Source organism: Mytilus edulis, chromosome 9, assembly GCF_963676685.1.
Source record: "Mytilus edulis chromosome 9, xbMytEdul2.2, whole genome shotgun sequence".
NCBI classification, from domain to species: Eukaryota; Metazoa; Mollusca; class Bivalvia; order Mytilida; family Mytilidae; genus Mytilus; species Mytilus edulis.
In genome coordinates, this window is record NC_092352.1 from 20112840 (window position 1) to 20136112 (window position 23273).

General features: G+C 31.1%; 2 protein-coding genes across 2 annotated transcripts in view; one reads left to right on the plus strand and one right to left on the minus strand.

The window, feature by feature from the left end:
- LOC139489617 (FAD-dependent oxidoreductase domain-containing protein 2-like) overlaps positions 1–8791 on the minus strand; it is a 56982-nt gene extending 48191 nt beyond the window's left edge. Inside the window, exons 1-2 of the mRNA XM_071276216.1 lie at positions 8659–8791; positions 601–658 (exon numbers count right to left, since the gene is read on the minus strand). The gene's annotated coding sequence lies outside the window, so the exon portion shown is untranslated. The remainder of the gene's footprint in view (positions 1–600; positions 659–8658) is intronic.
- LOC139489616 (serine/threonine-protein phosphatase 6 regulatory ankyrin repeat subunit A-like) lies at positions 8769–23042 on the plus strand. The gene is made up of 11 exons (XM_071276215.1): positions 8769–9054; positions 10312–10914; positions 11819–11924; positions 12318–12382; positions 15095–15208; positions 16532–16666; positions 17147–17278; positions 18099–18175; positions 19821–19947; positions 20568–20782; positions 22368–23042. The coding sequence occupies exons 1-11, from the start codon at positions 9030–9032 to the stop codon at positions 22929–22931; spliced, it is 2163 nt and encodes a 720-aa protein (XP_071132316.1). The 5' UTR covers positions 8769–9029; the 3' UTR covers positions 22932–23042.
- The last annotated feature ends 231 nt before the right edge of the window (positions 23043–23273 follow it).

Consider the following 23273-nt stretch of genomic DNA (forward strand, 5'->3'; position numbering starts at 1 on the left):
TTTGAACATATATTTATTCATTAAATTTGGAGAATTGCCTAAGCCGTGTGATATGACTTTTGTTATCAACTGCTTCTGGTTTATATCAACTGCTTCCCTTTCATATCAACTGCTTCCGGTTATTATCGCATACTTTGCTGTAACATTATTGGATGACATTTGGACGTCATTTGGCAAATTTCGGAAAATATACCTCACTAGTACGTTTCTTTGTGTAAAACATAACAAAGTCCGATACAAAAAAAATATTAGGAATCAGGAAAATATATTATTAAAAAATGCAAAACAAATATTACAACGAAAGCATTTTTTCAAAGTTTTAAAAATAGTTTTTGTCTGTATGTCATCTGTTGAAGTATATGATAAAAAGAACATAACATGTCATTTTTCATATCAAACCCCTTATCAGCCCATGGTCAAAATTATCCCTCGAGCCTGTCGGCTCTCGGGACAGGCTCTCGGGCTGATATCATGACCTAGGGCTGATAAGGGGTCTGATATGAAAAATGCCATGTTATAATCTATATTTATCACATAAAACTTTGGTTGTTCTTATGTAAATATCGATGTACAACTACTATACATAACAGCGGGACTTACCTTGTGTTTTGTGACTGTTTGGTGTTCAATAACCTGAGACATTAATGTAACAGTTAACCTGAAATAACAATCAAAATAAATCATGAACATTCGCAAACTTCATTTCTTATTTATAATTAACATAGATTCATTGAACCAATTCTTTATATATGTATTACAATAATTTAAAAGTAAATGTAAACCAATTATTATAAGCGTACCTTTACAAAAAAATAGTGTTATAAGGCTTTAATGTGTTCTTGGCTATTTAAATGATCTTGTGTTTTTTTATGTTTAAAGCTGTTTAATTAAACAATGGTGTGGTAATTTTGTAATATTTTTGTCAATTTAATCTAATCTTTAAAGGGGCACTAGCTGTCAAATTCATGTTCACCTATTTGACTCATATTCTCATATTGGATTTATAACAATGTAAAACATTTGCTAAAATAAACAATTTACAGGGCATGGGCTAATAACATGTAGCTTCGCTTTGAGTGTATTTTAGTCTAGAAGCAATCTAATTTTAAAACTAATGAGATGACCCCGAAAACAACCGTTGGTCACATGACACGATATAAACATATACATAAATATAAATAGATATATGAACCTCGTGCAAATGATTTTTTTTTATGTCTGTTTGATTTCTAGTTTCAGGTAAAAAAAAATAAGTTAATTTTCAATATTACCTGTATGATAGATTTTTTGTGGATTGAATCGGTCAATCAATTGATTTACCTTTGTTTCATTTCAATGTTGACATTCTTTTCTTTTAATAACCTAATACGCATCAATTATGCATAATCCATCTCTAGCGAAGGAGTTAAATTGAAGTTCTCAATGAAGTTGAATAATTTACTTGCAAGTGAATAATTCATCATCTCTGTTTCTTAGCTTATTTTGACAAAATTGAACCATACTGGCTGCTAAAAGCAAATTATTATTTCTCAATTTCATATTCATTAATGATTGAATAAAAAAGATCCTAATTTAAATACTAATTACACTGATCAATCATATTAAAATAGGACATTGACAAATAAGAATTGGCTCAGTTGAACTATGTATATATGAGCCAATTCTAAGTTGTGGCTTGGATGGAGACATGTCTCATTGGCACTCATACCACATTTTCTTATTTTATTTATATTTGAATAATTACATTAGATGTATGTTTCATTATAATACGTTATTCTGATTGGCTTACTGCACATCATGTGTTATTCTTTAAGCAAATTGCATTACAAAATAAAATTTATCATTCATGATGACACAAGGTCCCACAATAAAGTGCACAGGTGAATTAAATAAAAACTTGATAAAAATCGTCTTTTCATGATCCTAGCTAAAAAATGTAATTATAATTAATGAATTCTTCTTTTTGTAACTTTATAGGGTTGTAAAAGCGTTGACCGTGCGCACAATTTTAGAATGAACTGTATGAAGCGCGAAAAAATGTACTTCGGTCAACGCTTTTACACCCCTATAAATTTACAAAAAGGAGCATTAAATTCTCAAGTATTTAATGTTGATTACAAGTGAAAACAAACTGTTATAATGTTCATTTTTGTACTAAACTCTGAGAGTTCCTACATGGACATAATTACATAATACCCTGACATTTATTTCCTTGCATGAGAAGAATTGATTGACTCCAAAGTTAAGTCAGAACAGAAAATTGACAAGCAGATCAAGTTCGATAGAATCATCCATTTTTTTAACAGATAAAATAGCACCTGAATGTCCAATATTAATTGAAAAGTTAATGCTGCATGTACCTTATACAAATTGACAATAGAGGCTTGTACAATAAGCAGCTTATCTATGAGTCAGAAATAACACTAGCATCAGAACAAATGTCATGTTGAGATGCTTTATTTAATATCAAGTACATGGTATTACCACCTATGACAAAATATTAATTTTATTGTACAATGTTGTAGGATGAAGTTCATCACATTATTGTTTAAGATATATATATGCTGGTTTTAATGTCTTTTGGTAAGATAGTCAATCAACTTTACTTCTTTTCAATCTAAGACTATCAAAATAATTTAAATAAAAACTTTGTGAAACTTTTGATACCAAAAAATGATGTTCTGTATAATATGAAAATATTGTGAACATTCTTTTTCATGTTTATTGCCATAAACATGATAAACTTATTGCCATAAACATGATAAACCAGTACCAGATTAAATATACACCTTAAATTATTCTATAAACCAAATATACTTAACCTATTGCTATAGTTGCTTCAGGTATCCGAGAAATGGACCAAACCACAAAAACTAAACATTTTCCAATGAACCATGAAAATTGGGTCAAGGTCAGTTGAAACATGTCTGTTGGACATGTACACCTTACAATCATTCCATACACCAAATATAGCGAATAACTTATTGAATAAAGTATTGGAGAAATAGACCTAACCACAAAAACTAAACACTGGCCTATGAGGTTCTCCCAAACTGGGCTGTACTTAAGAGAGCATTTCTTTACAATATAATAGTAATACTGATACTGATACTGTCGCCAACACGACAGGTGCCACATGAAGAGCAGGATCTTCTTACCCTTCTGGAGCACCTGAGATCACCCCCAGTTTTTGGTTGGGTTGTGTTGCTTTGTCTTTAGTTTTCTATGCTCTGTTATTATTTGTCTCTTTGTCTTATTATTTTTTTAACCAAGGTGTTGTCAGTTTATATGCGATCTATGAGTTTGACTGTACCTCTGGTATCTTTCGCCCCTCCTTTGTTCATATTCAAGTTCCTTTGACATTAAATTTGGGTCTTCATTGACTGTCATACTATATTCCTGACATTCTGTATTAAAGAATGTTTAAGACATTTCCTCTGCATTGCTTTATTACTATTATTTCATAAAGACTAACAAAAGAGGCTAACAATTCCCTGATGGCATTTTACAAAATTTATAATTGACCCAAAGACCAAACAAAAAATTGACAAGGACAGTTAAGTGCCGTTTATTGAGACAAATACTATGTTTGGGTTTTTCAATCAAAATTATAGAAAGTTTTATATTTTAAAAGTTATAACTTGAGAAAATGTCTTGTCTGTACTAGCCAACTTTGACAGCAAGTTAAAATTGAGAATGGAAATAAGGAATATGTCATAGAGACAATAACCCAACCAAACAGCACATACATGTTGTTTACTTGAAAATTTAGATCATGGATCATGAATGATGTTTAATTATGTTTTTCAGTAGTCAGATATATACCATACATTGATATCAATTGCATGAAGGGAAAATGTCTGTGACATCCCAAAAACATATAAGTGGTCATTGGAGGGAAAACAGCACAGTTTTGTACACTAATATGGTGACACTAAACAGGATCAGATATCTATTTTACGAAATCTAAAAATATACCTATAACAATTAGATTCGAAGCAAAAAATATGGTGCACCACACTGGCGCTGATATTTGCCTCTTTAAGCACTATTTTTGGTAGAAATGCGCAATTTCAGCATGGTGCTCAATCTTCCTGCTCATTGCAAAATATAATACAAATATTGAAAACCAGATATGTACCTGTCCCAACTCCCAGACACCTGTAATTTAGTGGTATACTGTTTGTTGATGTATATCATATTTGTTTTTTGTTTTGTACATCAATCAGACAGTTAGTTTTTACTTTTCAATTTTTCTACCTTTGTCATATATGTCTTGACTTTTTATAAATTGCTTTGATAGATAGATATTTTTTAATTTTTAAGTACAACTTGGTACATGTATATGAAATGCAATATATTACAATTCTAAATATAATTGTAATTAATAAAAATTAAACTTTCTCTCTATCTGTTATAATTTCAACATAATATGTCAAACTAGAGGCTCTAAAGAGCCTGTGTCGCTCACCTTGGTCTATGTGACTATTAAACAAAGGAAGCAGATGGATTCATGACAAAATTGTATTTTGGTGATGGTGATGTGTTTGTACATCTTACTTTACTGAACATCCTTGCTGTTACAATTATCTCTATCTATAATGAACTTGGCCCAGTAGTTTCAGTGGAAAATGTTAGTAAAAATTTACAAAAATCTTCTCCTCTGAAACTACTGGGCCAAATTAATCCAAACTTATCCACAATCATCTTTGGGGTAACTAGTTTAAAAAAATGTGTCTGAAAATTTAAGGGCAGATAGATCTTGACCTGATAAACAATTTTACCCTTTGCTGAACATTATTGCTGTTTCCAGTTTATCTCTATCTATAATAATATTCAAGATAATAACCCAAAACAGTAAAATTTCCTTAAAATTACCAATTCAGGGGCAGCAACCCAACAACGGGTTGTCCGATATATCTGAAAATCTAAGGGCAAATAGATGTTGACCTGATGAACAATTTTACCCATGTTAGATTTGCTCTAAATGCTTTAGTTTTTGAGTTATAAGCCAAAAACCGCATTTTACCCCTATGTTCTATTTTTAGCCATGGCGGCCATCTTGGTTGGTTGACCAGGTCACCAGACACATTTTCTAAACTAGATACCCCAATGATGATTGTGTTTTTGAGTTATAAGCCAAAAACTGCATTTTACCCCTATGTTCTATTTTTAGCCATGGCGGCCATCTTGGTTGGTTGGCCGGGTCACTGGACACATTTTTTAAACTAGATACCCCAATGATGATTGTGGCCAAGTTTGGTTTAATTTGGCCCAGTAGTTTCAGAGGAGAAGATTTTTGTAAAAGTTAACGACGACAGACGACGGACGCCGGACGCAGGTGAGCTAAAAAAGGTCATTGGTTTTGGGTGTGAATTATACAGCAGAAAATGTGTAGAAAATCCAGTAGAAACAAGACAATTTCCTTTCGAAAATATTGATTATATCATCATATTATTGTCTGTGCAAAATTCAGATTTATATTGTAGAATGATACATGTAGATGCATTTTTCCTTTGCAGCCACATGTTCTATCAGTTAAATAGGTAGTGACTTACAACACAAATGGTGGAGCTTAACTGATGTCACTACTGCACAATAACTAACTATGTCACCTGTTATTGTACAGAGAGATCATTTACAATTCTACACTGAAAAAAAGAATTAACATAATTTTTTGTCAGAAAGTTGATATACCTTAAGCTTTCTGGGGAACTATCCAAATATAATATTAATTCTTTTAAAATGAATCTATATTTAAGATGTTCTATATCTATATTAGATCTTAATAGATTATTTTTAATTGGTCTCTCATCTTGATAAAATCAAAATAAACAATAAAAATCAAATCATTCTCAACTAGCTATAGTTTTAAAAAGGTTTGAACTTGTGATAGGTTTCTGGGTATAGGTTGCAACATCTTGTGGATTTATTTAAAGGATCTTTGGTATCCTGTTCTACCAAATGGACATTAAACATTATATAAAAAAATAATTCAATACACTACATTACTTGTTTTTTCTAAATCACTCAAAACTCTTAAAAAAAAAAAAAAGAAAAAAAAAAGAGTCCTGTTATCTTTTGAAAGTATAAGCCCATCTTTTATAATTTATTAATTAGCCCCTGCATGTACAGCCATCATTTACATTTTGAACGGTAAAATGTAGTATCCTCATTTTTTAAGTTACAAAGATGTTCTCTGCAACTCTGTATTTACATCCTAATTGGATATTGACAAACAGGCGCGTTGCAACCCGTACGCAAAGAACGCAGTTACGTACACATTGATAATTTGACAAAAATAAAAATATGGTGAATCAAGTAAGATTAAAACTGAAGTAATAAAATAAATAAAAAAGTGTAAACCACATATGTTAATAGTTACTTTGTAGTTATATTCCATTCCAGAAACTAGTCTATTCCTTTCATTTACAGAACCAGCATCGTGATTGTGCTGATGATGCAAACAACAAAAAAAGCTGAGTTTTCAGATTGTCAGAACACAATTGTTACATCTACTATTCCTTCTTACCCTGACATCTTTTCTTAAGATTTCAAATTAACTGATGAAATAAGATTAAAGTTCTAAAGAGACCAGCAATTCGTTCTTTTAATTTTCCTGTGAGGTATGATAGTCTTACAGAAGTCGTCAAATCAGATTTTTTAAAGTTTAACAGGGATTGTTAAGGGTAATTTTTATCATTGTCTTCGTCGTTTGTTTTTATTCGACGGCAAAGGCAGAACGGTCTTTCAGTACCACGAGAAAACTTGAGAAATAATGAAAATCACGGTTTATCTGGCTTGGTCTCATGAACATATACCATGAAATTATTTTTTGTAGCACAAAGGAATTTTAAAGACAATGGTCCTTGATTTTTAGAATTGAATTTCACTCGGAATTAAAAGTTGAAAGAAAGAGTGCTTGTTCACTTATTAAATGAAACATAGAGAAAAGTGACACTATTTATTTATTTATTTTCTCATTGAAAACAATATGCTTTAAGTTGCACAGACATTGTTGGCCTAGAGATTTGGATTTTCTAATGTATAGTGGGTTGAGACTGATTATGTTACAATTAAAATATATAGTGATGGCACTATATATTTTAATTGTACTTAATATCAACAACCCACTACAGATTAGAAGTTGGTTTTTCTCTAAAATTAATATTTTTTCAAAATTTATTTATCATATATTTTAGTTTCAAAAGTTAATTTGTTTACTGATGAAAATAAGATTTCTGTGAGGTCATTTTTAGTCCCAGGAAATCGCAAGGAAATTGCACCATTAACCCCAGAGCTTCTGGGCACCTTGGGCGGTCCCCAGACCCCTCTCTGTATGACTTCCTTCCCCAGCATTGAGTACATATTATTAGGGCCTAGCTACGCCCCTGACAAAGTCAAATATTAAATAAACTTTTCTATCATTGAACTGATTATTCTCAAAATGTTTTACATGAAAATGTAAAACTACAATATTTGGCCAGGTCTTATATCAAACATCATAACCTTTTGGCTAAAATGGCTGTGTTTACACCCCAAATTTTACTCTGAGTACAGACTAACCTATACACCTGCAACAGTTTTAAGGGATGGCAGGAACTAGATATATAAATTTTAAATGCATTTTGTGTTTCAGAAAATTATAAACTTTTCTAGATTTTGCTATCCATTTTTTTCGTTCCTGCAGAAGGTGCAAAAATTAACTAAGTAGTGAAAACGATTGAGAAGCTCCCTCATATAATCAATGTTGTGAGTAGTATTGATTTAAATGGACAATAGATGGACAATAGACACCTGTAAACAATAGGTGATTTAACAGGTTTAAACTGTGTAACTGAGTGGACCGTATCAATTGAAACTCAGGTGTTTGTTTATTTTGCTATCTTCTGCAAACTGGAAAAAAATGAACATCAAAATCCAGGTAAGTTTTTAATTTTCTGAAACGTAGACTTCATATAACTTTTATATATCTAGTTCCTGCCATGCCTTAAAACTTTCCTGGATGTACCAGTTTGTCTGTACTCATAGTAATTTTGGAGGTGTAAACACGGCCATATTTTTCAATTCCTTATGATGAACCTTAACCCGTAACATTTTTAAAAACAAACTGATAAAATACATACAAGGGTAGGGGTTAATGCTAGGCTAGCAATGTTATTCATAAAGCATTTACATTTTTAATTAAAGAAATAGAGAATTATGGACCTATTCAAGTACACCTAAACATATTCAAGGGTGCGCTCAACTTTAGTTTCTTAGCATGATTTTTTTCTTAATAATAAAAAGTTGTTTAGGACTTTTAATTTACATTAAATTGGTTATCAGAACATAAAAGATCAAACGAGTAATCTTCAATAAAATTTTGTATAGATCTAGCAAAATAGCAAAAGTTTAAAGAATTTTCAACAAAAATCTCGTCTAGACTTGCATCAAAATTCACATTTTCCATTCAATGCAATGAGAAAAATATAATTTCTGTAAATACTGTTGGCTATATTTAAATAATAATCCAATTTTTTTTCAACTCTTAGAGTTAGACATAATAATAACAACAAATGCATTGAAGTCGTGACCGTCACTTTCATGAAATTTCATATCGCACATGCAAAAAAGAAGCCATAAACCTTTACGTAAGCCTTCTTTGAGTTTTCTTACCTGTCATGTATTAACTGCGAACTATTTGTTCTTTAAGATAATTCAATTACAGTTCTAACTTCTCCAGTCGGTAAAAATCGTGCACAAACAGTGCAGTTAACTCCCTTGTTACACGCTACTAACACTACAACCTAACCACAAGAGTTGTTCTTTTTCTAAACGAACCTCTCTAAACACATGAGCTCTTTGTGATTTAAAAGAACTGACAACTCAAGTTTCTAATATGCAATTAAGTTCAATCTAGTTAACTGTAGTTGCCTATTGTTTCACGTCACCAATGAATACCAAACTAACAAAATAGATAGACGAGCACCTGCTACAAGGGAAATAATTTAGACATTTTTCGAATATCTCTCTCCTGTAGATTTATAATGAATTTCAGAGATAGAACCCAAGGTGATTTGATTTATAATATTAGTGTTATATCATCAAGAATTGCTTTGCCCTCCAAGATGATTGATTTAAAATATTTCTAGTTATGACATTTCACTGTTTCGGGTTAAATATTTCGCAATGGTGTCTTGCTATGGCTTTGTTTGGACTTTTTTGTTTGCTTTTTGGCATTTAATGTTTGTGCTAAATATTTTATTAACTGTGCATTTGCATTCAGCTATCGCAGATCAAATTTATTCGTTCATAGTGTGTTAATTTACGTTTTTTGATTGAGTTAAGCCTTCCAATTGATATTTTATCGTGAGGTTTTCTATGTTGTGATGTTATGCTATTGTTTCAGAAAAAGGGAGAAGGTTTGGTACCATTAAAACGTTTAATCCTGCTGCAAATGTTTGCACCTGTCCTAAGTCAGGAATCTGATGTACAGTAGTTGTCGTTTGTTTATGTAATTTATATGTGTTTCTCATTTTTTTATTTTATATAGATTAGACCGTTGTTTTTCCCTTTTGAATAGTTTTACACTAGTAATTTTGGAGCCCTTTAAAGCTTGTTGTTCGGTGTGAGCCAAGGCTCCGTGTTGAAGGCCGTACATTGACCTATAATGGTTAACTTTTTTTTAAATTGTTATTTGGATGGAGAGTTGTCTCATTGGCACTCACACCACATCTTCCTATATCTATATAGGAATTCATTTTAAGGGCTTTCAAGAAAAGATAAAACAGTAACCAGCTTCAAGATTTTTTTTATCCTGATCCTAAGGTTGACACAACTTGTCTCTTTGTGTTCATTTGTTTCATCTTAGTACATGTACTATAGTTTCTGTTAGTAATGTCACACTGTACTTAATTTTGCCTTGCCATAACATAACTCAGTTCAGATTCACATTTAAATTGGACTGTAACACATTTGCCCCATCAATTGACATACACATGACATACACTACCATATGGTTTGTATCTTCATTTGGATAGTGCATACATGTATACATGAGACCACTGGTGCAACTAATCTTACTTTAGTTACGCATTTAGTGCATTTTGTAACGAAAAAGCCACCATCAAATCACCTACAGTGGTAGACCCATCAAGTCCAAGACATTGTCAGACAGCAATTTTCGACTTAATAGGATGCATTGATGTTCATGTAGGGAGCTTGCCACACACTGAACACTACAAGGGATGAATTCTATTTACCAGACTGGAACACAAAACTCAAAAAACATTCTATACTTCTATATTTTACTTGCCATTATTTTTTCAGACAACAGTAGAGCAGGGTTCGAAAAAAGAGAGAAAAGAAGACAGATCAGAAAACTTCAAGATGCAATCACTGCAAAGGATGTTTCAACTGTGAAAGAAATTTTAGAAGATGATTTTGATGTTGACTTTCAGTATCGTGGACAGACAGCATTGCAGCAAGCAGTCAAGGAAGGCCAAGAAGAAATCTGTAAACTGTTAATTGACAAAGGAGCTGATATCGGTGCCTGTGATGCAGAACTAAACAGCTTACTTCACATAGCATGTAAATCAGGCTACAAGGACATTGCTAAATTATTAATAAACAACAATACTGATATCAATGCCTTGAATGACTCAAATACAACGCCTATCAGTGTCTGTGCATTCAGGGGAGATAAATCTATAGCCGATCTTCTTATCAGAGAAAACTGTGATCTTAATTTGAAAAACTTGAAAGGTGAAACACCGTTGGTAGTAGCAACGCTACAGAGACATGCTGAAATGGTGGAATTCTTGATACAATCTAACTGTCAAATAGACTTAGGAGATGAGAACAACAGTAACTCAATGATTTACGCTGCAAAACTTGGATTTACGGAAATACTTCAGATTCTAATCAAACATGGTAAATAAACTAAATAAACATAAAACAATAAAAAAAAAGTTTTGCTGTTTTAGAAACTGATGAGAGATAGTCTCAAGCCCTAACTGATGACTATTTGGACCGCATGACAAGAGAGGATCGAATCCAACCTATATAAATGTTTAAAACATGTACTTATGATACAATAATTAAAAGTAAATACATATAAACCTTTTATTGAATAGGGTTTAGAATTGTCAAATTTATTGCATTAACATGATTAATTTTATATTTAAATTTTCAATAATAAAACATGGCTTATTTAACTCCGCAAACTACAAATGTATGTCCTTATAATTAAAAGTCTACAATTAAATATGCATAAAACTTCTGATTCATTGAAAACTTGTGAAAGTACATTGTAATCACTGATTGATTGAGTTTTCCTCGATTAAAGTCCAGTTGAGAAAGTTTTGATAAGAAAACAACTGCTAATATTCCTGTACTCTAACTATGTATGACTATACAATATACAACACAGTAATTTCATTTGAAGTGGCATAATGAGAGCACAATTTAATAGTACAATTTAGTTATTAAGAATTTTGTCTTCCACATCTGTTGACATGTACATGTATGCATGTAGATATTGAAAAAAATGATTAATATTGGATAAATAGTTATTTTTCCATAATTATTTTTTCAATATCTACATACATACATGTCAACAGATGTGGAAGACAAAATTCTTAATAACTAAATTGTACTATTAAATTGTGCTCTCATTAGGCCACTTTAAATCAAATTACTGTGTTGTATATTGTATAGTCATACATATTTACAAAGAGTAAGAAAATTATGAAATCTAATATCATGAATATAGTAGGGCTTCTTTCATGATAAAAAAATTTAAGTTACAGTTTTTAAAATTGACGATCTTTTTTAGGTGCAGAGTTAAATCATAAAGACCGACAAGGCTGCACTCCATTATACCATGCAGTAAAGGAACACCAGATAGACATCATTAAGGAAATTATAAAGTACCATTTCACGTAAGTTCAAAAGGAAGACCAAGTATCCTTAAAAAGTATTGAAATAATACTTCTTTTGCATTTAAACAATCATATCTCCTACATTATTTTAATTGTGATGTTGCTTCTATATTTAGATAACATTTGAAAAGAATGTTTGTTGAAGAAGGGAGATAACTTCTGCAAGAACACATTTTAAATTTCAATCCCTCAGGAGGTAATCTTTTCAGAGACCCTCAATCATAGAAAATCAACCTTTTTTTATAGTATAAATTTGTACTTGGCATAAATAAGTATAAAATTCAATATGAAAAGTGTTCTAATAAAAACATAAATTATAAGGTATCAGCTCCTCCTTAAAATCATAATTATATAATAAATCACATTATTCATAATTATTGACTATTTTCATAGAGCTGTGTCTGATAAGAAGATCCAGCTAGATACCCCATCCACAAAGGGAATGACACCACTTTTAGGTATGATTATATACAGATAGTATTATCCTTATTTACCGAATGTTTACAGTATTTAGGAACAATTATATGTCAACCATATATAGAAGATTAGGACAAAGTAGAACCAAGGAAGTCATAGAACCTCCCTGGTAAAACATAAACAAATTCTAAACTGCAAATGTGTGATACCATTACAATATATATCACCTCAAATAAAGTTATTAAATAAAAAAGATCATTTCTTAACTGTCAATAGTATAAACGTCCTTTACTATGGTTATGTATACATTTTGTTAATACATATAGACGACTTTCAAGTTTGTGCACTTTCAAGTATGTTTACTATATCACAATGCTTATTAAGGTTATTAAGTCCTGATCAATGACATATTTTACGCCAATTTACCTGTGGTCAACCAGTTACTCATTTATAAAAAATACAACCTGAGATTGGTCTATTAGAGTAGAAGTTCAAGTAGTTGAATCTACAAACAAAATTTTTAGATAAAACTCAAGACATCTTTGTTGTTTTCTTACAAGTGGTTAGTACTATATAGATATATATGTAGATTGTTAAAGATGAAATTTCAAAAATTGATGCATTTTGCTGTTGAAGTTTGGTAAGCTTAGTCAACCCTCTAAATCAATAAGGAGCCACTTACTCAAAAAACTCATGAGTGTGATCAGAGATTGAAATACAGTCAAATATATGTTGGAGAAAACTGACCTCCTGCCTCCTGCATTAGGAAAAACTAACATAGACTTAAGATAGGTAGAAAAGTTATCATTTATGCTCATCAATCATGAACAATTCAGCATAACATCAAAAGTTTCCTTGATTCCAATTTTCACTCCTGGAGTTATGGTTGAAACAATTGATACTGTAAAATCAGCAATTATTGTGATTTTTGAAGAATTGAGGAACATGTAAGATTAATTATTGTGATGATGGGAAAATGTACTTACAGAAATATGTATTTGATATCAGAATGTACTTACAGAAATATGTATTTGATATCAGAATGTACTTACAGAAATATGTATTTGATATCAGAATGTACGATATCAGAATGTACTTGCAGAAATATGTATTTGATATCAGAATGTACTTACAGAAATATGTATTTGATATCAGAATGTACTTACAGAAATATGTATTTGATATCAGAATGTACTTACAGAGAAATATGTATTTGATATCAGAATGTACTTACAGAAATATGTATTTGATATCAGAATGTACTTGCAGAAATGTGTATTTGATATCAGAATGTACTTACAGAAATATGTATTTGATATCAGAATGTACTTACAGAAATATGTATTTGATATCAGAATTTATCATATACTTAGACTCAATAACATATGATTTTTACCGTATGATAATAGCATTAAATTAACGTATATTCCATATTTTTCGAATTGGTGCTTAGCGGGCTGATATGAAAAGATTATCCCATGCTTCGATTGTTATCACATGCCTTTCCGTAACGTTATCACATGGCATTCCGGTAATACTCTGCAAATTCCGGAAAATACACCTCAAACTACGTTTTCAGTGAAAAACATTACAAAGTAGTGTACATTACAAGTTATTTGAATACTGGAAAGTATATTGTGTAAAATAATACTTAAAAAAAACAAAAACAAAAAACAAAAAAATATTAAATAAATGCATTTTTTTAAAAGTTTCACTGAAACATAATTTAGAAAGTTACTTTAAAAAAAAATTCCAAACAATTAATGTTCATTATGTATATTGTTGAATTATTTTTTTGTCGATTCGTCTCTGTTGAGGCATATGATAGAAAGATTTCATATCGAATGTATAAAATTTTGGGTCCGACGTCCGTGAACTTTTCACTCTTTGAACTTCTATTTGGGAACCACGTAAAAGGATCAATACATGAATCTGTTATTTTTCTCCATTGTTGAAGCATATGATAAAAAGATCATAACATGTCATTTTTCATATCGCATGTATTATCAACCCTCGGTCAATATCAGCCCTCGAGCCATGCGGCTCTTGGGCTGATATTGAACCTAGGGCTGATAATACATGCGATATGAAAAATGCCATGTAATAATCTGATAGTACTTACAAAAATATGTATTTGATATAATGTACTTACAGAAATATGTATTTGATATCAGAATGTACTTACAGAAATATGTATTTGATATCAGAATGCCAGCTTATTATTGCGATACTAACCTAGTTGCATTTTGGCATGAATAAAAACCTTGCATTAATTTAATGTCCAGTGGAGAAAGTTATGCTTAAAAAATTAGCTAATATTCCTGTACTCTTAATTTGAAAAATTGATTTATATTAGCTAAATACTTATTTTTCCATAATTATTTTTTCGATATTTACATGTCAACAGATGTGGAAGACAAAATTTTTTATAACTAAATTGTATTATTGCAATAATTTCTAAATTTACAGTAGTTTAATTATGTCTTCTGTAACAAATTATATACACAATTTCCAAGAAAATTTGGTTCTCAAATAAGTGGCTTCTGCTTAATATGAAAAAAGAAATAATTATCAAGGCATGTAATGCTTGCGTAGCAGGAGATGCATCTATCTGGTCTTGCTCCATTGAGTTTATTTAATTTCACTACAATTTTACCTTAGTTTGTATACTCACAGTAAGTTTTTCCAGTTTTGAACATGTTGGCTCTTATTAACATATATAAAGTCTTTTATCCCCTTTTATTTTTATCCAGTCGCAATCACCAACAACTGCCCTGATATTGCCAATATGTTATTAGATGCTGGCTGTGATGTCGATAAGAGAGATAGGTTACAGAATTCTCCAATACATGTAGCAGTCAGACAAGGTACAAAGACTTAGTTGTCTTATAGTTTAGATTAAAAGATATATGTGAGTTCTTCTGGTTATGTGTGTTTTGCTTCCTTTATCCATCCATTTTCCACCATCCAGCATTATTTTTTAGACAGATATAGCATTCTGATGTGAAAATTGGTCGTTATTTTCTTTAGTTCCAAAATATACAATGTTCCAGTCAATATAACATTAGTGGGACTGTTACTATAAATAGACATTAAATTCAATAGAAGATATGTGGTATAAGTCAATGAGACAGACATTAAATTCAAAAGAAGATATGTGGTATAAGTCAATGAGACGGACATTAAATTCAAAAGAAGATATGTGGTATAAGTCAATGAGACAGACATTAAATTCAAAAGAAGATATGTGGTATAAGTCAATGAGAAGGACATTAAATTCAAAAGAAGATATGTGGTATAAGTCAATGAGACAGACATTAAATTCAATAGAAGATATGTGGTATAAGTCAATGAGACGGACATTAAATTCAAAAGAAGATATGTGGTATAAGTCAATGAGACGGACATTAAATTCAAAAGAAGATATGTGGTATAAGTCAATGAGAAGGACATTAAATTCAAAAGAAGATATGTGGTATAAGTCAATGAGACGGACATTAAATTCAAAAGAAGATATGTGGTATAAGTCAATGAGACGGACATTAAATTCAAAAGAAGATATGTGGTATAAGTCAATGAGACGGACATTAAATTCAAAAGAAGATATGTGGTATAAGTCAATGAGACGGACATTAAATTCAAAAGAAGATATGTGGTATAAGTCAATGAGAAGGACATTAAATTCAAAAGAAGATATGTGGTATAAGTCAATGAGACAGACATTAAATTCAATAGAAGATATGTGGTATAAGTCAATGAGACGGACATTAAATTCAATAGAAGATATGTGGTATAAGTCAATGAGACAGACATTAAATTCAAAAGAAGATATGTGGTATAAGTTAATGAGACGGACATTAAATTCAAAAGAAGATATGTGGCATAAGTCAATGAGACAGACATTAAATTCAGTAGAAGATATGTGGTATAAGTCAATGAGACAGAAACATGAAAAATAATCGAAGACAACTATAGATTTTGGTTTACTTTCAAAAAGGAGGCCCACTATTGGCCAATTTTTTTTTATAATGACTCTATACTGCTTGAAACATTTTAATACTGAGGAAAATTTCTTTAAATTTGAAACCATTATTGTAACTGAGCTTTTATATTTTATTTTGAATGTTATTGTTGAGTTTTAATCATTTCATTCACATATATGTAATTAATGTAAATTTTTATGTTGATAGTTTCATTAGTATTTGGACAAGAAGAAGAGGCCATGTCTGTTGTGAAGAAAATTGTACAGTTAGGATGTGACATTAATGTTGGGGAAATTGAAGGAAAAACTCCGCTTATATTAAGTGCTTTTGCAGGGAATAAAGGTAGATAACTCTGGCAATGCCAATCCCCCCCCCCCCCCCCAAAAAAAAAAAACAACTGTTAAAACAAATAAAAAAATACTCAACTTATACTCTAAGCTTTTGCTGGGAATAAAGTTATAGAACTCTGGCAATACATCTCCTCCACTGATAAATCAAACCAGGAAAAACGCCACTTATACTCAGAGTTTTTGCTGGGAATAAAGGTTGATAACTATGGCAATACCACTTCCCCCACTGATTAAACACAAAGCAGGAAAACATGTTCTCATGCAATTTTATGTCTCAATTGGTTAAAACTTTTATGCAAATATTTATCTATCAAAAAAATATCATCTGTTGAAAATTTCCTTTGCATTTTCAACTTGAAATAAAAAAAATTGAAATCAATTTAATTATCCTGATCACAACTTCTGAATATCATAATTTTATATCATTTTTCTATCTCAATAAATTATTATCCAATTTTCTTTGCATGTATAGAACTGACAGAGTTGTTCCTTCAGAAGAATGCAGATGTTACAAAGTGCACAACAACAGGTGACACAGCTTTACATGCAGCCTGTAGTTCAATCAAAAGTCATCCAGAAATTGTTGAAATGTTGGTCAAAGCAGGTAAATAGATTAATATTAACTCAGTCATGTGATAGTTTTAATATATTTATATATTCTAAATAATTTAAAAAAAGAATGTAACAAACTGAACATTGCAGTAGGTTAAAATTTTGCTGTTTATACGTCAACATGTATAAAAGAGAGATGAAAAATACCACAGGGAAATTCAAACTCATAAGTCGAAAATAAACTGACAAAGCCATGGCTTAAAAAGGAAAGAAAAAAAAGCAAAAGACTAGTACCCCATTCACACTATGCCTTTTTAAACCGGGTTCGACCCGAATTAGTTAATCCAGGTTAAATTTAGGCAGTGTGAATGCCATATCCCGGGGCGAACCGGGATTAAAATTATCCCTCATTTGAGGTGGAGTTAATGAAAGGTGAACCCGAATTAACGACCTCACTTCTAAGTGTGAACGCAAAGTGAGTTTAATGTGAGGTTGTTCCTATAGTGACATATATGACGTTTTCTAAAATAAGTCATCAATGTGACGTAAATATTACATGAGCCAAGACTCCGTGTTGAAGGCCGTACCTTGACCTATAATTGTTTACTTTTATAAATTGTTATTTGGATGGAGGGTTGTCTCATTGGCACTCATACCACTTCTTCCTATACCTATATATATTCTCACAATATTCTCACAATATATATATAACTTTTTTTTATTATACATTACAATACCGAAGGAGGTCATCATTTGAACATCATTAGTATGATTTACAATATGTTTTTGCATCTTTTTGTTTGATATGCATAATGTTTTGTTGATGATATGGCCTTTTGCATAGGAACAAATTAGTATGTTTAATTTTATAGGTTGCAGAGTAAATGATCCAAACAACAATGGGGAAATTCCACTATTTTCAGCCCTCTTTAACAGAGCAGATATGAGGGTAGGTAATAAAAGTAAAAATAATTTTCTTAAAAGTTGTAAATTATTTCTCCACAGTTTAGAAGTCAAAACTTAAATGGGCACTAGCTACGAGATATGTAAAAAATCAAAAGTATGATTTTCTTTGTTCAATCATTAATGAAAGTGAAATAGTGAAATAATTATTTGCTTTTGTGAGCTAAAATGGTTCGATTTTGTCAAGTTAAGCTCATAAACATTGATAATGACTTATTCACTTGCAAGTGAATAATTCGACCTCATTAAATCTGTATTCATGTAAACTCTAATTTAACCCCGTAGAGAGAGATAGAATAAAGCATGCATTGTCCGTGTACAGGTATTTAAAGGAAAAGAATGTCAACATTGAAAGTGAAACAAAGGTAAATAATTTGATTAACTGATTCGATCCACACAAAATCATTCTCATAAAGGTAAAAACGACGATAAACATAAATTTTTAATCTATAAAATACAAAATTTAACAGACCTATAAGAATCCAATTGCTCGAGTTGCTTAATCTATTTATATCCATGTTTATGTTTACATCACTTATATGGTCATATAAGGTCAACTCGATAGTTAATTAGATGGCGTCTAGGCTAAAATTCTCACGAAACGAAGGTACATCTTATTGAGACCATGTCCTGTAAATTGTTTATGTTATACTTTTGATAGTTTGGAAAAATGTTTTACATTGTTATAAATAAAATATGAGAATTTGAGTCAAATCGGTGACCATGAATTTGGCAGCTAGTGCCCCTTTAAATACATTTTTATTACAATATCGTTAAACGAAGTACTTATGAGTAAGCAAGAGTACTACAAGCTTCCAACAGGAAAACTGGCAATCCATGTCAGTTAAGACAGGAGTCAAACCCAACTACACAAGCACATGGATTTTGAACCTTGGTGTTTAATGACTACTGGTCGCTGTACACAGACTACTTAGAAGGCTTGAGAGTGAAGGTCTCCAATCTTTTTGTATGAAAAGTGTAAAGATTAAATAAAATCCAATCTTATTGTTGTACGAAATGTGGTTTCTTTTTTATGGCCCAACTGCAGTAAAAGGTGGCTTGATACTTTCTGGTCTATGTGTCTGTCAGTTTGATGTTTATCTGGTTAAATTATAGGGTAAAGGTAGTTCACAATAAAGTTGTGGTCACATCAACTAGAATCTCAGTAAGCATGTTTATTATGATATCAACTTTAAAAAAATCATATGTGAAATTAAAGTTTTGGTCCCAATTTCATGGTGTGAAATTAGTACATTTTACGGTTAAAGTTATTTGTTGAGGTTGTTTACAATAAAATTGTGGTCCTATAAACTGAAAACTTAATACATACGTATTTTCATTATGAGATTTACTGTCAAAATTTGATGCAAAATTACTACTTCCACCCCTTGACCCTAATTTGGCGGTTCACTTGACATGTATATATGATAGTTTGAGCAGGGCATTGTTTTTCTATCAACATATATTCTGGTTTGTTATTTGTTTAAGCTAATAAGACTCAGAAAAAAACACATTTCTAATGCACCTTATATTGTGATAACTTGAAGCTAGATGTGGTAATTTTGAATGGGTGACTTCGGTTAAAAGTTCGTGTTATTTTTAAATGAATTCTCTATATATTATTTGAATAGATCATAAGAGGACTTGTAAAGAATGGCAGTGACCTAAATTACAGAGAGAAAACTAACCTACTTTCACCACTACATGAAGCTATTATCCAAAATCTTACAGAGGCAGCTATATTCTTGATAGATTCTGGTAAGATACCTTTGTTCCAGAAATTGAAAAGAATATGATTTGAAAAAGAGTTTTGTTTTACCTTTGCAGTCTTTTCTGGCTGTAACTTTTTATATTTACATAAACATACGATATTTGCTATGTGGGTATATATAACAATAAGATGATAAATAAGTTATTTGTATGTCCCTGCAATTAAGTGTTTAGAGCATAATGTGTGTCTGGGCTAAATGTACCATCACAATATATAAAGCAGAAGATAACTACACGTTAACATTTACTTCATATATATTTCTAAGTGGTAAGGCTACTTGTCCGGTTAGAGTCTTTTGAAATGCTAGCAGATCTGGATCTGATTTTTGGTGAATTTGTAAGTGATCTAAATTATAGATAAAGTCTCTGTTTTGCTCCAGTTAACTGACCTTTTGGCAGTACTCAAGCTGACTTTGAGTCCCAACACATCCAGTTATTTGTTCCATTCATTAATATTGCAAGCATTTATCTCTTGTTTCCGTTAAATCTTAAGTTCAAAATTTTAAAATGGTCTTAGAGTACCTTTTCCTAGTGTTATTTACCTCTAAAAACGACCAAAACAGATTCCAAAAGAATTGATGTCTAACACCATTTCTCTGTGATTTCAGGTTGTGATATCAACAAACCAAACAAGCAGCTCCAGCAGCCTCTGTATACAGCCTGTGAGAAGGGTAATGAGAAAATTGTCCAGTATTTATTGAGTACAGGCAAATGTCAAATAAACGGTCTTGTTCCCACAGCTATACCTTTACATGTAGCTATGCTGAATAATCATGGGAGAATTGTAGAGATTCTGGCCAAAGCTGGATGTAATCTTAATAGGGTAGGTATCACTATATGTGTATCAAACTTACATATTTGTTTAGGAGCCAGCTGAAGGACGCCCCGGGTGCAGGAGTTTCTCGCTGCATTGACCCATTGGTGGCTTTCGGCTGTTGTCTGCTCTAGGGTCGAGTTGTTGTCTCTTTGACACATTCCCCATTTCCATTCTCAATTTTATTAGATATCAAACCAATAGTCTTATAAGGTTAAGGTATTTTATCAGAATGGAATTTCAACCATTTATTTTTTTAAGATAACTGCATTTTATAGAACCAAAGATCTTTATAGGTTTACTGCATTCAGTCAAACTATAGATCTTTTTCTTACTAGAAAATTGTTTGTCCAATCTTGTATGCATTCAAATAAATCAAGGGTTAAAGTACTTTTAAGATATATCCTTCTGATGTTTGAGTCTCGTTGAAATCTCTTTCTGGAATTATTTCCAAAACATGTGATACAAGTTGAAAATATCAATGAAGAATTTTGAAATTATCATAATCAAACAAAACTCTGTGAAAAAATTGTGTATTTTCAATGAAAAGTTTTTGAATAATCCAGTTTTCAAATTTTATAACCAATTAAGTCAGCCTTTTTAGCCAAAATTTTGAGAAAATGGGTGAGGGGTACAAAAAATGTTTTTATAAGAATCATGTACATCCCATATTATTTGTCAGCATGGTAAATTTTATTCAAAAAGAATCAAAATATGATAAAACTTTCTTATATTAACACCTACCTATAGTTTTTTTAAGTTATATTTATTCAGATTGGTCCACTTCATCTTTATGGAAAGTATGAAAAATATTCAATTGTGGAACTGTGATTTTTTTCAAGATAATAGCCCAAAAATAGGTAAAAATGGGGAAATCATCAAAATTGGGTATATTCAAAGGGCCGAAGCAAAAAAAGAAGTGCACCACCATATAGTTTTTTCTTCACCAATTATTTGTTTACAGTCTTATAAACCCAAAAATCAGGTTAAGAAAAAAGTTTTATTCCAGAAATTTTTGGCTCCTCAGAGGTGTACATCCTTAATGTGATGATCTAAAGACATTTAGTTTAACCCTTGATCTCCTGCATACCATTATGATTGACCTATTTTGACAGAATTATGTCTCTTGGACTTAAAAATAAGAAGAAAATTGCACTTGTCAACCCTTTTTTCTTTTGTTTGCTGATATTGAGCTGATCTGATTAAATAGATAAGTGCATGATAATGTCAGAGTAACAGATCTTTTTTATAACTTTGTTATCAGTATAATGACCTTAAAATTCATACTATGCATCATTGATACTTTTGCGCTTTTGTTTCCTTCTAATATATTATATTGCATTAAGTTTTCTCATTCTTGTTTTTTTTGGTGCTTTTAGTTCTAATGCAGATTAGCATAAAATAGAGTAGACTAGTCCAACAGATAACCAAGCTATCTGTCTGTTAGACTAGGCTACTTCGAAAAGAAGGGTAGTATACCTGACCTAATAATGACTTGACGGTTCAGCTAACAAGCATGCTAATTAAAGATAATTCCTTTGCCTACACACTCAATGAAATCGGCTGTAAATGTAAAATTCCATTTGTTTTGTAGATCAACCATAAATGCTTGTCACCAATTATGTTTGCTGCAGAACAGAATGAGTTGGCTATGGCAAAGATACTACTGAAATATGGGTGTGACCTTAATGCTCAAGCCAAGGTCAAAGGAATGATGAAGTGTTGTCTCATGTATCCAGTAGATAAACACCCCCATTTTGAACTTGAACCATTATTTTTTGCTGTCACACATAAGAACCGAGATATGATTGATTTATTTCTTCATTGCTATAACGACAATCCTCCCTATTGGGTGATGCAACTTCTGATCAAATTCCTGAAAGAAATTTCACAGTTAAATGCACAAATGACACCAGATCAGAAGAAAGAATTGATCATCTTGTTTTTAAAGGCCTGTAAATTACCCAGAAGTCTACAGCAGATCTGTAGAGGAACAATACGAGAAACTCTTGGTACGCTTCCTCAGGATAAAGTTATAAAACTGCCACTAGCAGAAAAATTAAAGGATTACATCTTAATGAAGGAGATATTTATAGAAGAAGAAACAAAAGAAGAAGAACTATCCAATGAAGAAAGAGACTTGGGTCGATTTAATTAAGAAGTTAGACAATTACCTAACAGTATTAAGTATTTGTGCAATTGAAAAGTTCATATTTATATTTGAGTTTTTGGTAAAATAAAAAATGCTTAAAAAGCTTTGATAGAAGAACCAAGGATAAGAAAGTTAATTACAATGTATGGTTAAGGTCAACATTGTCCTGTGAAGAAGTAACTGTAACTGGCTGTAATTTTCATGCAAAGTTAAAAACTTGTGACTTTAAACAGTTAATGTTAACTCTTAAATTATCTTCTTATTACTTATCTGAATACAGAAAACCATTCATTTTGTATAAGGTCACAGATATTGTCTGTTTGGAAAAAAAATATGTATATGGTCTCG